Source organism: Lactuca sativa, chromosome 1 (genome assembly GCF_002870075.4).
Source record: "Lactuca sativa cultivar Salinas chromosome 1, Lsat_Salinas_v11, whole genome shotgun sequence".
Taxonomy (NCBI): domain Eukaryota; kingdom Viridiplantae; phylum Streptophyta; class Magnoliopsida; order Asterales; family Asteraceae; genus Lactuca; species Lactuca sativa.
Window position 1 is genome coordinate 11,620,463 of NC_056623.2, and position 16,800 is coordinate 11,637,262.

General features: G+C 30.4%; 1 protein-coding gene across 1 annotated transcript; it reads left to right on the plus strand.

Moving 5' to 3' along the window:
• The first annotated feature begins 14,399 nt into the window (after window positions 1-14,399).
• On the plus strand, window positions 14,400-16,551 carry LOC122194835 (uncharacterized). Its single transcript, XM_042896100.1, has 2 exons — window positions 14,400-14,423; window positions 15,838-16,551. The coding sequence occupies exons 1-2, from the start codon at window positions 14,400-14,402 to the stop codon at window positions 16,549-16,551; spliced, it is 738 nt and encodes a 245-aa protein (XP_042752034.1).
• The last annotated feature ends 249 nt before the right edge of the window (window positions 16,552-16,800 follow it).

Genomic DNA, 16,800 nt, shown 5'->3' on the forward strand with positions numbered 1-16,800 from the left:
ATTCTATTATGTTTTAAAAATGAACATTTTTGATTGAAAATCGGGACGTTACACACACGAAGAAAGCAGAGATTACTGGTGCTGGTGGTGCTCGATCTGAAACCCCAAAAGTGAAAATCCATCATGAAACAGGTGGCGATTCAAAACCCTAGGCGACAATCTTAAATTTTAGACCATGAAGCTGAATGTTCGAAACCCTAGGCAGCGTCAATCTGAGAAGATGAAGGTCCACGCCGGAAATCGAAGTGGATGCATTAAGATCGGATAAAAAGGATGATGAGATAAACGAAACAAAGACGTGACGATAAGATTGTCTTCTCTGGCGACAATGCCTTCTCCTTTGGTGGTGATGATCCGATTGTGGTGATGGTCCGATCGTCGGAGAATCTCCTAGAGCTTATTGGTTAAGTTTTAAGTGTTAACCTTGGGTGAGTTCTTGAATGGCTTTGAAGTACAACCCCAAAGCTCATGTCCCAATAATATATCAAACGAAAAGTGTTATGAAAATATTTTTCAATAATTAAAAATAATCAATAATGTAACAAATAAATGAAAAATAAATTGCAAATGACATTTTTGTCATTTTATATCTCATACGGGATGAAACACGCAAATTTAAACCAACGTTGCACCTTTTTACGATATAGTGACGGCCCGGGTTAATTTTTAATAATATGGACTGAATGTGACTTTTGACACATTCACGAGGGACAATTATACATTTAGTCAAATGAAAGTATAAGGAAAAAAAGTTTACAAAATATTTTAAACAACCTTTAGAAATGATTGTACGAAAATGGTAAAACAATGTTGTATAACAGTGTATAAAATTAAAAAAAAAAAAAAATAACATTCTTAAATATTTCGTTTAAAAAGTTGTATGAAAGAGTAATTATTTTTATAAAATGGTAAACCAAATTTTTAAAAATAATTATAAAACAAATTTATAAATGTTTTGTAAATAAGTATAAAACAATTCTAAAAGAATTTTAAAAGTTATAAAAAAATTCTTTTCTATGTAATTATCACGATTTGAACTCAGATGACTAAATTGTGACGTTTCTATAACGTGGATTTTCAATTAATTCAAAAGTTTTTGTAAAAACACACAAAGCCGGTAGCATGCCATTAGATGGAAACAAAAATGAGAGTTCAATAATTTAATTATCACAATCTGAGCTTAGATCGTGAAACTTTGATGTCCAATTAAGTCAAAACTCCAACTAAAAAAACTCAATCTTCTATATGTATTTTATGTTATGTTATATATTTCAGCTAAATTATCAACTAGTTTACTGAAGATTATTTTTTATCAGCTAGCAAATACAGTTTCAATTATTAGTTAATTGTTGGACTAGTCCTTAAAACATAGCCGGAAATTTCAATGATTTCTGAATAAAACAATACAGGCTATCATAAATGTGTATTAATAAATATCGCTACAAGATGTGTTGATAAGTATCACTGCTATTAAAGTAGTGATAGGATGTAAAGAACCTAGTGTGACGTTACTGCCAACATTGTGTATTTTGATCATCTGCATTGGTTGCATATGCAAATAGAGAAGGTACTTATGGTCATATACAACAATTGCATGTATATGATATGAATATCCATAAAGAAATGTTATTTCTTGATCAAAAGCCATCATCAACACCTCTTAATATTAGAGTTACCGCTTCTAATGATGAAAACTTTCAAGATTTGGCTATTTGTATAAACATTTTGGGTTGATTTCCTTATCTCATTATCACTAGGTCAGGCCTAGAATTATTACAATGTTTTGATCAATATGCTTAGCAACCATAAGTGAGTCATGTCCAAGCCTTGCTATATTTAATAGTGAGCCAAACTTAATATATTTATTTAATTAATATGAAAAACAAAAACAAATATCAAATCATTGAAATTTTATTATTTTAGTCACAATCAAACTTTATGTCCCATTATCACTTTGTTATGTTACATTTGTTTTGAATGAATTTAGCATGAAACTTTTTTAATAAATTTAGTTCCATGTTAATATATTAATATAAACCCTTTAAATATTAATATAAATTCAAAATAAAGGTCGAACATGATTATATCATGATCATGGACTTGTAAAAAATTGGACTCATTTTAAATACATATTCTCATGGGTCATGCACACGTGTAATTGTACTAAATTTTGTGATACTTATATTTACTTAAAAATTTCCATGTTTATACAAATGTAAACATAAGTTCCGTCATATCTTAAGCGTGACAATTTAGAAGCAAACTAGTATCTAAGTCCCTCGCGTATTGTGGCGGAAAATTTGTTTGTAAATAATAAAAACGAAAACTATAAAAAGAAATTATGTAAGAGACCAGAACTTAACTCATTTGCAATCGTATATAAAATGTGATTTACAAATGTCTATAGTCCACATATAACACAAAGATGATTAAACCATATAAATGGACCACAAAATATCAAAATAAAGTTTCGATGTAAACAATTATTTTTAAAGGATATGGAAAATGAAACTTGAAAATATATCTTAAGGAAATTAATAAATACAAACTATATAAAAAAAATTATATAAGTACGAAACATAACATTAATGTGCGTGGTAACTCATTTGCTATTCATATACAGAATGTAATATACAAATATCAATAGTCCATATATATCACAGTGACAATTATACTGTATCTAATAGACCATAAATATATCAAAATAAAGTTTTAATCCAAAATATTATATACGAAGGAGACGGATGAAAATAAGACTTGAAAGTATAACTTAAAAAAATTTAATAAAAAGAAAATATAAAAAAATATGTAAAGGACCAAAACCATAAGATTAAAATATAGTAAAAGACCTAAATCGTAAATTATATAATACCAATAAATTAATTTAAAAGTGAAAAGCTAAAAATTATAAGATAGATATTAGCATTCCCTGAAATAAATATAAATGTGGAAATAAATAAATATTTTATGCTTTGGAAATAGTAACTCAAAAATGATCAATGAATCCTACCGGCATACTTATTTTGCAAAAATATATATATATATATATATATATATATATATATATATATATATATATATATATATATATATATATATATATATATATATATATATATATATATATATATATATATATACTATTTCTTAATGCTTTTTTAACTACACTATTTTGATGATTTTTATTTATCTTTATTCATGTTGGTCATAGAAATGCTTGATGAGAATAGTTTAAGAAACAAAACAACTGTAATTTAAAGCAAAAGCAAAAAAAAAAGGTGAGATGGTGATGAATCCTGAGTGGTAATTAAAGATTAAGGGATGATTAGTGTGGGATTCATTCAAACAGACAAAGCAATGATTCAACTCATGAAGTTGTTGCAATGGAATTTCCTTCAAGAAAAAGACATTCTCACTTGATTCATTTTTATACGTGGGACCCAATTTCCCACCAATATATCTTTGGTGGGTTCCTTTTGATATATATATATATATATATATATATATATATATATATATATATATATATATATATATATATATATATATATATATATATATATATATATATATATATATATATATATGAATTGACATCTATTGTGTGTTCGTTTGGACACTGTTATTCTGTGAGAATGACAAAGAAAATAAGTTGCTTGATAATATAAATACGTTTAATTTTACATAACTATTGTTATTAACACGAATTCTCACTAGTTAAATCGTCTATAAAGTTATTATAGACTTTTTATTATTATTCTCATTCTGTTAAAATGTTTATTGAGTCTTATTCTGTTAGAATGAAAATGAGTGAAAAACAATGTTTGAGGACAAAAATAAATAAAAATTAATGAGAATGCATGAAAATGACAATATTTTTGTAAGATTTAACGTATTCGCATTACTAAAAAATTTATTCACTTAGTAATTCTCATAGAATAGCATTGTCCACATGTCCACACAATAATTGTCTATCCACATTATAATCTAACCCTAAAATGATTAATACTCATTATATCTTCAACATGTAATATGTATTAATTACTTTATTAAAATAACTAAAATGATTTGTCCAGAATTAATCATATATGCTCACAATAGATAGTTAGACCACAATAACCTAACCCTATATATATATATATATATATATATATATATATATATATATATATATATATAGGGTTAGGTTAATCTGAGACGACCTAATTTTGTGAGACCGTGAGACGCAATCAGTGTCACTCATTTTGTAGATAAAAAAAACATTTTTAAAATGCAAAATAATTGAAAATTTTCAAAAAAAAAATTCAAATATTATTTTCGTCATTTATTATTTCCAAAAAAAAAGAAATAAAAAAATACCAATAAATAAAAATAAATAAATAATACATTTTTTTAAATATTCTAGTAAAATAGTAGAATATTTTACATATCTGACAAATCTAGTAGAATATTCTAACATTCTAAAGATCACATTAGAATATTTACAGTTTAGTATTCTATTAGAATGTTTCACGTATTTTTCAAAAAAAAAATAAAACGTAATTTTTTTTTATTTTCTTTAGGTAATTAAAGTGACGAAAATAATAATTAAAAAAAGAATTTTCGGATTTTTCCTTTTATTTGGCATTTTAAAATTATTTTTAGATTTGGCATCACGGTCTCACAAAATTAACATGGTCTCAAATGAACTTGAACACACACACATAATATATATATATATATATATATATATATATATATATATATATATATATATATATATATATATATATATATGTATATATCATTATATACTTATAAAGCTTGTATTTTTTCTTTGACCACATTCATTTGAAACTCCCATACATTTTTTTCTTTTCACCACATTCATTTCAAACTCCCATGACTTTTTAATTTCTTTCTAATAATTATTATAAGTTGGTTGTGTAATCATATATAAACTAAATTTCAATATTAAAAATATATTTTCTTCTGTTTAAAAAGTTTGTTTTTAACTTTTAACATATTATACTTACTTTATTAGGTCTAATATGTTGTATGTAAACCATTATTATTTTAAAGCTACAACTTTTGATCAATTTGTATAAAAATACTTAAATTGTTAATTTAAATATAACCTTATAGGATCAACTTAAATATAAAATTTAGTTCAACTTAAACAACCCAAATAATATTTGGTAAATAGTTAAAAGTGATAAATTGTAGTGTCTTTCTAATAATGATTATAAATTGGTTAATAAAGATAAATAAGTATCAAACCTAAAGTGTAATAAAAATAAACTAAATTTCAATATTAAAATAATATTTTTACATCTACTTATAAAGTTATATCTTTAACTTTTAACATATTATACTTAATTTATTAGATCTAATATGTTGTAAAGATAATAAATATAAACCCTAATGTGTAATCATATATAAACTCAATTTCGATATGAAAAGAATATATTTTCTTTTACTTATAAAGTTATGTTTTTAACTTTTAACATATTATACTTATTTATTAGGTCAAATATGTTGTCGGATGTAAACCATTATCATTTTAAAGCTACAACTTTTGAAAATTTATATAAAATATTTAAATTATAAACTTAAATATAACATTACATGACCAACTTAAATATAAATTTTAGTTTAACTTAAACAACCCAAATAATATTTTGTAAATAGTTAAAAGTGATCAATTATAGTGTCTTTCTAATAATGATTATAATTTGGTTAATAAGATTAAATAAATATTAAACCTAAAGTGTAATCTTAAATAAACTAAATTTCAACATTAAAATAATATCTTTACTTCTATTTATAAATTTATGTCTTTAACTTTTAACATATTATACTTAATTTATTAGATTTAATATGTTGTTGTATATAAATCATTATCAATTTAAAGCTACAACTTTGGAACAGTTTGGACAAAATACTTAAACTGTTAATTTAAATATAACATTATAGTGTCAACTTTAATATAAATTTTAGTTCCACTTAAAAAATCCAATGAATATTTTTTGAATAGCTAAAAGTGATAAATTGTAGTGCTAAATGAAAAAAATAAAATTATAATATCAATTTAACTAACATATTTCCTAAAGATATTTGTATAATCGTTAAAAGTTTTCAAATAAGTAATTCAAAATAACTTACAATAACAATAATTAAAAATTATTTTATATAAATGATTATATGTTTACCTTTAAAATAAAAAACAATGTCTGATATTTTAAATAATTATAATGATAGAAATTAAAACGTTAAGAAAATAAATTTTAAAAAATTAATTATCAATAACAAAAACTATAAATAGCATTAAGCCATTTATTATATTTAATTTTATTCATGAGTAACTCGCATGTAGAAGTCATTCAAATGGTTGAGATTATACAGTTATAATAGATGTGTGTAATATCATATAATTCAAAATAATCAATATTTTATATTAATTTAGTATACTAATTATTATATCAAATTTAACAACAACGTTATTGTTATATTTAAAAAAACATATATTTGTAAAGATTTCAACTATATAGTGTTTCTGCGAAACGTGCGAACATTCGCCTAGTGTATATATATATATATATATATATATATATATATATATATATATATATATATATATATATATATATATATATATATATATATATATATATATGGGATCAATGACGAGCAACCTCAAGGGACCGAACCAACAAACCGATTAAAAGCAAATCGTTTAAGCTACTGTTTATTTGCAATTAAAAGAAAAACCGATAAAATAAATACTAAATCATTGTTGGATTACAAAGACTGAAATGAATGTAATGCCGATTACAGAGATTAAAAATAATTTTATACATTTGATTGATGTATTGTTTTTTTTTTCATAGAAGCATGTCTAGGATTTTCAAGCTCTGTTTTTCATGAAGATCGATAGAAACATTTTTGTTTTAAGAGTGAATAGAAAGATTTCACCATATATTGTTCCATGAGTTCTTGAACCTCTATTCATAACACAAACAAAAGAACGAGAACACCAAACCAAAGGGACTAATTGACTAACCATACAAAAAGCGAAACTTGCCCATGTAGAAGGAAACCACAGAGCTGTAAATTTCAATATGATATAAGGAACATCAACGACATGTCGCGTGTCACTAGGAATAGTTATATATGTCAATTCATATAATTTGACATGGTCTCCTACAAACATTAAGTTGACTCTCATGACAACAAACAACATATCTAGCGTAATCCATATCACACTCTACTTATGCTTGTGCAAAACATATGTATTCCCAATTGAGTATCTTACATTAAAAATTAATGTAGCTTCTAGTATGAGTTGTTAAAATGTAATCTACACTTAGGGGTAGTTTCGTAATTTATTTGGTTCATTATTAGATAGTTATATTAACTGTCACTAGGCCTGGCAATCATGTCGTGTTCTGGTTGGCGGATCAAAATATATCAACCCGAACACGACCCATTTAACTATACAGGTCACAGGTTGGCGGGTTTGGAACATAAACCCATATATGACCGGTCAACCCACTTATTTATACGGATTCCCAAGTTGGCGGGTTCGTGGGTCAGATTTGGGTCTATGGGTTAGATTTGGGTTTGTGTGTTTGTGGTTTGTATTGCATCAAATCGATTGTCTACTGCATTGTGTTTTCGTCGTTCACGTTCAGGCGTCGCGTCATTCGATAATGATTCAATCATTCATGTCGTCGTTCTTCATGAGTTCGTTCTGTCGTTCTTTATGTGCAAAACATATGTATTCCCAATTGAGTATCTTACATTAAAAATTAATGTAGCTTCTAGTATGAGTTGTTAAAATGTAATCTACACTTAGGGGTAGTTTCATAATGTATTCGGTTCATTATTAGATAGTTATATTAACTGTCACTAGGCGTGGCAATCATGTCGTGTTCTGGTTGGCGGGTTGGCGGGTCAAAATATATCAACCCGAACACGACCCATTTAACTATACCTATGTCACGAGTTGGCGGGTTTGGAACATAAACCCATATATGACCGGTCAACCCACTTATTTATACGGGTTCCCAAGTTGGCGGGTTCGTGGGTCAGATTTGGGTCCGTGGGTTAGATTTTGGTTCGTGTGTTTGTGGTTTGGATCGCATCAAATCGATTGTCTACTGCATTGTGTTTTCTTCGTTCACGTTCAGGCATCAACGTCATTCGATAATGATTCAATCATGCATGTCGTCGTTCTTCATGAGTTCGTTCTGTTGTTCATCACAGATGGGAGAGCGAGAGAGGGTTTATTCAATTTTGTTTGTGAGATACTGAGATTAGTTAGGGCAAACGCCAAAGGTCAAATGGTTAATGGTATCGGGTATCATATCCTAGTATGTCACACCCCAAAACCATGAATGGCGGAAACATTCTGGGGCGGAGGACGTCATGTACAGTATCACAACAATGAATAGTAGTAAACAAGCAACAACATCATCCATTGCATTAATAATATAATTTCATACATGTGTGTTCTGTCAAAGTTATAGACATCAAAAATATACATATCAAAATAAAAGATGAGTCTTGAATGAACTCCATCTTCTCAAAAGCCTGGCACCTGTACCTGTCTAGTGGTGACCTGAGAATACAGGTTATTTGAAAGCGAGTATCAGCTTAATGTTGGTGAGATCATAAGTATATTAATGTCTGTTTTTGTATGAAAACATTTGTAAGATGTTTCTGTAAGATGTTTTGTACAATGTTCGAACTCTCCTAGAAAACCCTATGTTTCCTACTAACTGTAGCCTTCTACCAAGGCATCTAGTGTATGTGTGTATGTCTCTTGTTAGAGTGTGTGTTTTCCCAATTCTGACTATCATTAACCAAAAATATAGTTTCTACATTACCGTGCATCGTGTGAATATTCATGGAGTGAATGTAATGGGAAAATATTATCGTACCGTAGTATTTGTAATAAGTGACTACCATGGTACTAACTACCTTAAAACAAAAGGTGTTCAAAGTAACATGTGATCGACCTGTATCCTGCTACCGACTCTAGTAAAAGGACGATGTAAGACGCCGTAAGAAATGACATTTGGCACCCGTAGACTTGCAAGTCCCACTGTAGCGAGCAGCAAGGTGTAGGATAGTCAATCCAGTATAGATCTATACGCAAACTCATACGCTCCCCAATTAAGGAGATTCGGGATACAAAAGCGGTCATGGAAGGAAATGCCATGACCCGCTCAATGGTTCACATAACTGCATGAATGTATGTGTAATGAATGTGCTAACTGAAAGTGTACTCTTTCTTTGTCTAGCCTGTATGTACTGAAATGTTCTGCGTGTGCTAGCTGTAATGTATGTTCTCTCTCTATCTAGCATGTATAGTAATGTACTGACTCATGAATGAACCGACTCATTGTATGTTTCATTGTTCTAGTAATAGTATTTGTATCCTCCTGTGCTACCCCTATGGTAACTTACTAGTGATGTAACTGGTACGTATGAACATGGAAGTATACCCTTGATACCCAAGGGTATTGAATGGACTGGAAGAACCTATATGACTATATATGTACACATGATATATAACTAATAGTTAAACGACCTTCGGACAGACACCCGATACCCCACCGGACCACATCCCAACGGAGAAAAGAAAATAAGGCGGGTTGGCCTTCCTAAGCCTTTTAAACATTGCTTATATAAGTATACATACATAGACATGCATTTTATAATAAGTATAACAGAGCTTAAGTAAATGTATTTGATAAGTATAAGAATTTGTAAAACAGTTTGAACAGTAAGAAAATCACTGGTTTTGTAGTTATTAATCACATGTGATTGATGTAATAACTATAAGTATTCAACTTGTATTCCCCCCCCCCCCCATAAAGCATTTAAAAACATTTAAACCATTGATTAAGGGGTATGAACTCACCTGTAGTGAGTGCTACGGATGTACTGAAGATGTAGGATTGCTAGGTGTCAAGTGAAGTCCTGAACACACTCTATGATCCTAGTTAACATATAATCACACATATATGTACCCAATTAGTCTTAAACTACTAATTGATAATGTTAAGACCTCCTAGACATGCTAAACACTTTATATCAGTGTTATTAGCCCTAAGGATGGCATCTAAGTTGTTGTAGGTCAAGGCTAGTGGGTTTAGGGTTCCAAAGGACCCCATTCTTGAGTTTACTCTCCAATACCATAACAACAAGGAGTTTACGATCGTAAACCCTTGAGTTTATGACCGTAAGCTCTTAAGCCTTAGTTTATTTGGTGTTTTGAAGTCTTATATGTCCCTTAGAAGTATTGCTACTTGATGGCTTAGTCCGTGGAAGATATTAGGGAACCTTTCAACTCCTTTGAGGAGTTCACAGGCCTGGGACCAATTCCCTTAGAGATTACGGCCATAATCTCTCATGGGTATCGGTTTTTGGTGATTTCAAGTCCCTAATTTAACTAGGAGTGAATCTAGGCTAGTGTCCAAGGCTTATGGAGGGTTTAAAGCACACTTTTGGCCCTTTTGTTTGGAGTTCACGGTCCAAGAACTTCTTGGGCCGTGAACACCTTACTCTTGGTGTTCTTGGGTGTTTTCTAGTCCTACATACATTAGGATACGAGTCTAGGCCTGTTTCATTGCAAAAGGAAAGGACTAGGCACTCATTTGTCCCTTAAGGAAGGGTTTACGGTCTAAGATGTTCTTGGGCCGTAAACTCTTTAATCTTGTTGTTTTGATATGATTTCTAGGTTATTAAGCACATAATAAGCTCTATAATACACCTAGATAGAAGTACTCACATTTTGGGACGAAAGTCCAAAGATCCGTGAGAGAGAATTCGGCTTTTCTCTAGTTGGAAATGTAACAAATGAATGAATATTGCTAAGAACCATATATATATATATATATATATATATATATATATATATATATATATATATATATATATATATATATACTCCTGGGGTTTTTGGCAGAAAATATTTTATTCAAGCAATGAACTCTAATATCATGAAGTTTTGGAATAACATAGTTGCACAAAACCCTAGTGCATCCTCTCTCCTGATATCTCTTTAATTGTAAATCCTAAAATACTCAAACTTATACTAAAAAGTCTGAAAATTTACTACAACTATTCTGACTTCTATTGACTTGATATTGTTTGTACAAAATAGAAATTTCAGGTTGTCACATCATCCCCTTCTTAGAAGGAATTTCTTCCCAAAATTAGAATTTAAGCAAATAAGTAGTTACAAATAACTAAGTAAAAAGACGAGGATATTTAAGAAATGCTTTGATAAATCTTATTTTTATCATGTAATGTTTTGGAGACAAATTCTGCAACTCTTTTAAATCAATGGATTTACTCTGAAATTATTTTAAAAGCATAAATGAAACCGGTCTTTCTTTGCCGTGATTTTAGGGATGTCACAATAGTTACCACATAAAGTTGTAAACTTTATGTGCATGCAAGGTCTTAAAGGCCAAAACCAAGCTAAGGAAGAGGTTTTAGGTAAGGAGAAGGCCATAACTTGCTAAAGACTAGAACTTTATGACTATAAGGGGCTAAGAGATCTGAAGTTACAACTTCAAATCATGCCTAAAACCAGAATAACTCCACAACAAACTAGAAATAGCCCTAAAACTTTGCATGAAGAGATCTAGCTAGAGAGAAGTCAAGGTAATGACTTGTTACCTTCAAGATGATGCTAAGATGAAGTAGAAATTAGATCCACAAGCTTCTCCTTGCTCCAAGCTCCTTATACTTCAAGCTCTCTTCACAAAATCCACCTTCCAAGCTTCTTAACACACAAAAATGGAGAGATGGCACGATTAGGGTTTTCTGAGCTCAAGGGGGATGGTAAGGGAGTCAGAGGGAGGCTAATGACCCTTTAAATATGATGTAAATGATGGGTTTTGAGCATTCTAACACTTCCTAAGTGTACATGCAACCCTAATAACCTTGGATCTATGTTTGTCTAATTATCATGCAAAGTTGAATTCCAAGGTTATATTCCTATCTAGCATACATAAGGAACAATTTTAACTTGAATGAAAGATAGAATAACTTACCTTGTTGTTGCTTATGTTCCTTGAAACCTTGTGAACCTAGCACCCCAAGTGTGTTGCCTCAAATGCTTCACACAACACCAAATGCTCTTGGGAAAGACTTTTGAGAGAACACACACTTCTTAAAATCGGCCTAGCCTTCTTGTTTCATATGTGTAGCCGATTTTGGTAGAGAATGAGACTCTTATATAGTGTTGACACATCTAGGGTTACACCATGTAAACCCTAATGTGTCATGACTCTTCATTTCCATGACCCATGGGTTTGTAACTCCCATGGAGCATCCTATGGGTGGAACCCAACTTGATAGTCCATGGAGCCTCTTAGTCCACTATACAATATATGGATGATTTACATAATCAACCCATATATTTAATTAGTTATCTTTTGATCACTTAATTAATTCTAAATTAATTCTTGATCAAACTAATCAAATAATATTATTAATATATTAGAACTTATAATATATTAATAATCTCCAAGTGTTATTTCTCTCATTTAGTCTATCCAATTGCATGGTGCCATGCAACCCAAATGGACCATGCCGGGTCGGGTCAAGTACTGACCAGAAATAGTTATGGACTTAGACACCTTATCCAACAGTAAGACCCTGGAATTTAGGGTTTCATTTTCCAGCTCCTATATGTCGAGTTGGGGTCCTCCTACTCGTCGAGTAGACATCCTAAAATCATGCGGCCTGATCCGCTTCTACACGTCGAGTAGGTCTAAGAATGTGAACATAAGCTTTAATTTTTATACCTGAGAGTCGGGGTGTTACACGCTTGGTTGTGGTTCTAAGGAACTAGTAGGGTGAGTCCATAACTGATTTGAGGAGGTAGAGTTCTTGGGGTCTTGAGGGGACGACTCGAGACAAATATGAGTTGATGTGGAAGTTAGTATTGGGCTCGTACTACTGGAAGCACTGGATTCGTACGCGGGTCGAGGAATAACCTCAAGGGACTAAAGAGCTCATAGGGGTGTGAGTATCGATATATGCACTTTAGCATGTTTTGCTGATAATTTTCTTATGTGTTTAAGTATGGTGGTTACCCGATACGTGGTTTTGTTCGGTACAAATACCTAGAGTCCATTTGATAATCCCTAGATTTAGTGGTGTTCATTTTTCGTACAATCATGTCATTATCTCCGTTATTTTCCTATCGTCAAAATTTGTTTACAATTTTTCATGGCTTAAAATCATGTGATATTTTTTTTGTCAAAACAACAAATCTAATATAATTTAATTTTATATGTCACATACAAGATTTTGACACATCGACAAATTTTAAGAAGAAAGAACAACACTTCTTATCACTGATCTAGAATCTCTTTCGTAAAAAAATGAAATATTTTATGAAATTTTTAGTTTATTTGTTGTAGTGATGGCCTACGTATAATTTATTATTGAAAATATAGATTAGTACAATAATTGTAGTTACTTTATTTTGCATATCACTTTTAATTAAACATGATTAGTTTTTGATATTTTTGATTATTCCCTAAATCCAAGTAAAAGAATTCCAATGTATGGAACTGTCCCATAAAAGTCAAAATGAAAGATATAAATTTTTTCGAGCCGACCCCTCACAAAATTTTGAGCCGGAAAGTTGTGCAAAAGTTTAAGTTAATAAGCCTCGAGCAATCCGTTCTAAAAAAAATTAAAATTTCAATAACTAATTGTTAATTCTGTTAAAATTCATATTATTCTAAAAAATTCAAGATACATTAGCTAAGAGAAAAATGTATCTTAATACAAAGACCACTTTCAAAATTTTATGAAAATTAATATATTTGCAACTAGATTTATAATAATGTTTCGAATAAAAAAGTTCGATGTAAAAAGAAAGTTTAAAATGTTGAATAAATTTTCATTGAATATGTATTAAATATATAACACATTTTACATGAAAAAAATATCATCATGCGACTTAGACCATCTCTAATCCATCTCCATTTTTTCCTCCATAAATGGAGTAAATAGTGTTTCATCTCCAACCTTACTTCATTTACTACCCTAAAAAGTACATTTCTAGAATATTTCATTTTTATAACTTATATATTGTCAAATACACCCCTCTACTGATTAAACTCTATATTTATGATTAATTAATATAAATTAGTATACAACATGATATTATAAATATTAAACATTGCATTTAAATTATAATTAGTAGATAAAATAAACTAAAAATATATAAATAAAAATGAGAAAGACTAAAATTGACAACCAAACTTCACCTTTATTTTTGGAGATATGAATAGTATTCCCCCATATATTGGGGAATACTATTCATATCTCTAAAAATAGAGGTGAAAATAGGGTAGGATTGGAGAAGAATTGGGGAATAAATGGGGGAAGAAATGAAGTATGAGGTGAGTTGGAGATGCCCTTAATGACTTATTATTGTTTATTGGTATGTTTCGATTTGAATTAAAATTTATTGTTTATTGTTATTCACTAAGATATAAAAAATAGAAGTGATATATCACTAAATGACTATGTATAGGTTTATATTATAAAATGATAAATTATTATTTCATGAAAATAAACTCACATAGCAAATTAGTAAAACAGTTTCTCTATAGACATTATTTTATGAAATCATCAAATCTTGTGAATCACCATCCTCTCCCTAGTACTTGCGAAGTGCTTGCACAATCAATTTCGTTTGTGAATATGAGATTATAATTTGAGCCCCCCGGCTTAACCAAATTTCCACAAATTCACCATCTCGTTTTATTTCTAAGGCCAGACGGAGTGGACCGCGGGGAAACCACGGAAACGGTTCCCGCATGAAGACACCCGCACCGTGGGTGTGGGAAAAGAGTAGCGGGAAGAGGGTGGAGGGAGAGAGTCTTACTCTCTTTCTCTTCTAACCATTGGTTGTGCGAATTTTTTTTTTTTTTTAATCCAAACGGCTATATATATATATATATATATATATATATATATATATATATATATATATATATATATATATATATATATATTATTTTTTCTTTCCCTTTTCTTAACCTATAAATACTCAAATATTCTATCATTTTTTTAACCCATAACCTATATTTTTCTCTATATTTCTCTCTAAAAAATATTATTCAAAATGTCATCATCTTCATCATCCGATTCGACGGCTATAGAGGAGGCTAAATTTATCCGTTCCGTCATGGCGAAAACAATTGCATACTATTAAACCGACTAGGCGAAACATCACGTGCACGACCTAACCTAAGAAAGTCGTCGTAACGTAGAAATCAACAAGCCGGACACGATCGCATTATATAAGATTATTTTGCAGATGACGTCATCTACGCTGTAAAGTTTTTACGTCTGTTCCGGGTGAGGAAGAAACTATTCTTACGTATTGTTGGCAATTTGGAAGACCGCTTTCCATATTTCCAATGGATAATGGATGCAAGGGGAAAAAATATGTCTCTCCCATTCAAAAATGCACGGCTTCAATTCGTCAGCTAGCATACGATATGGGCGCAGACAAATGGGACGAGTATTTTAGGATGTCAGAGCGTACCGTGCGGGAGTGTGTGTACAAGTTCTGCAAAGCGGTCTGTTTGGTTTATGGGCAACGATATTTGCGCAAACCAACTATTAACGATATCCACCAATTACGGTGCATGAAGGCAAGCATGGATTCTCTGGAATGCTAGGTAGTATCGATTGCATGCATTGGAGTTGTCATTATGCCCCAACGCATGGCGTGGTCAGTACATGAGAGGCGACCACAAAGAGCCAATGATCATTCTAGAGGCTATCGCATCACATGATCTTTAGATATGCCATGCATTATTTGGTCCAGCTGGTGCAAACAATGACATCAATGTACTAGACCAATCGTCGGTATTCAACGATATCTACCTTGGAAAGTCACACGATGTACCTTTTCAAGCAAATGGGGTAGCATATAAGCGTGAATACTATCTTACTGACGGTATATATCCTCCCTTGTCTGTTTTTGTGAAATCATTTACATGTCCTAACGACCCGAAAAGGAAAAAGTTTAAAGAGGCGCAAGAGTCAGCTAGGAAGGATGTGGAGCGAGCATTTGGTGTACGTAAGAGACGTTGGCAAGTACTAACGGTCGGAGCAAGGTCATATGAGGTGAAAAGGTTACAACACGTAATGTATGCATGTATCATATTACATAATATGATTCTTGAAGACGAAGGAAGAGCGATATGCCGATACAACGAAAATGAAGTTTTGCCAAATGTCGAAGGAGAAGTCGTTGGTACACAAGAGTATAGGGTGAATAGAAGAGAAGTACACAATCGCGACATTCATCAGGCCCTTCGTGCTGATTTGGTGGAGCACATTTATAGGGCTCATATTCAGCCCCCGCACGAGTTATCTCACGATGATTTGTTTGACGAATCAGACGAGAATTATGATATGTTCGTCGAGAGTGAAAATTTCGACGACGAGAGTGACGTTGGGGAGAATGATGCAGACGATCAAGGCGATGACGAAGATGATGATTCCGAGTGACGTATTTTGGTTTAAATAAAATTAGGATATTAATTATGTTTTCTATGTTGTAGGTTATTTGATTTTTTTTTTTTGCGTTTTTTTTTTTTTTTATTTTTCTACTTATTTAAATATTAGGGTTAATGTAATTTTTATTTTAATTAATGAAATGTTTTTTGCTTTTAATTAAATTTTATGTTTGATATTAATTTAAAAATTATAAATAAAAAAAATTATTTTATTTAATATTAAAAAAAAAGTAAGGGAAAG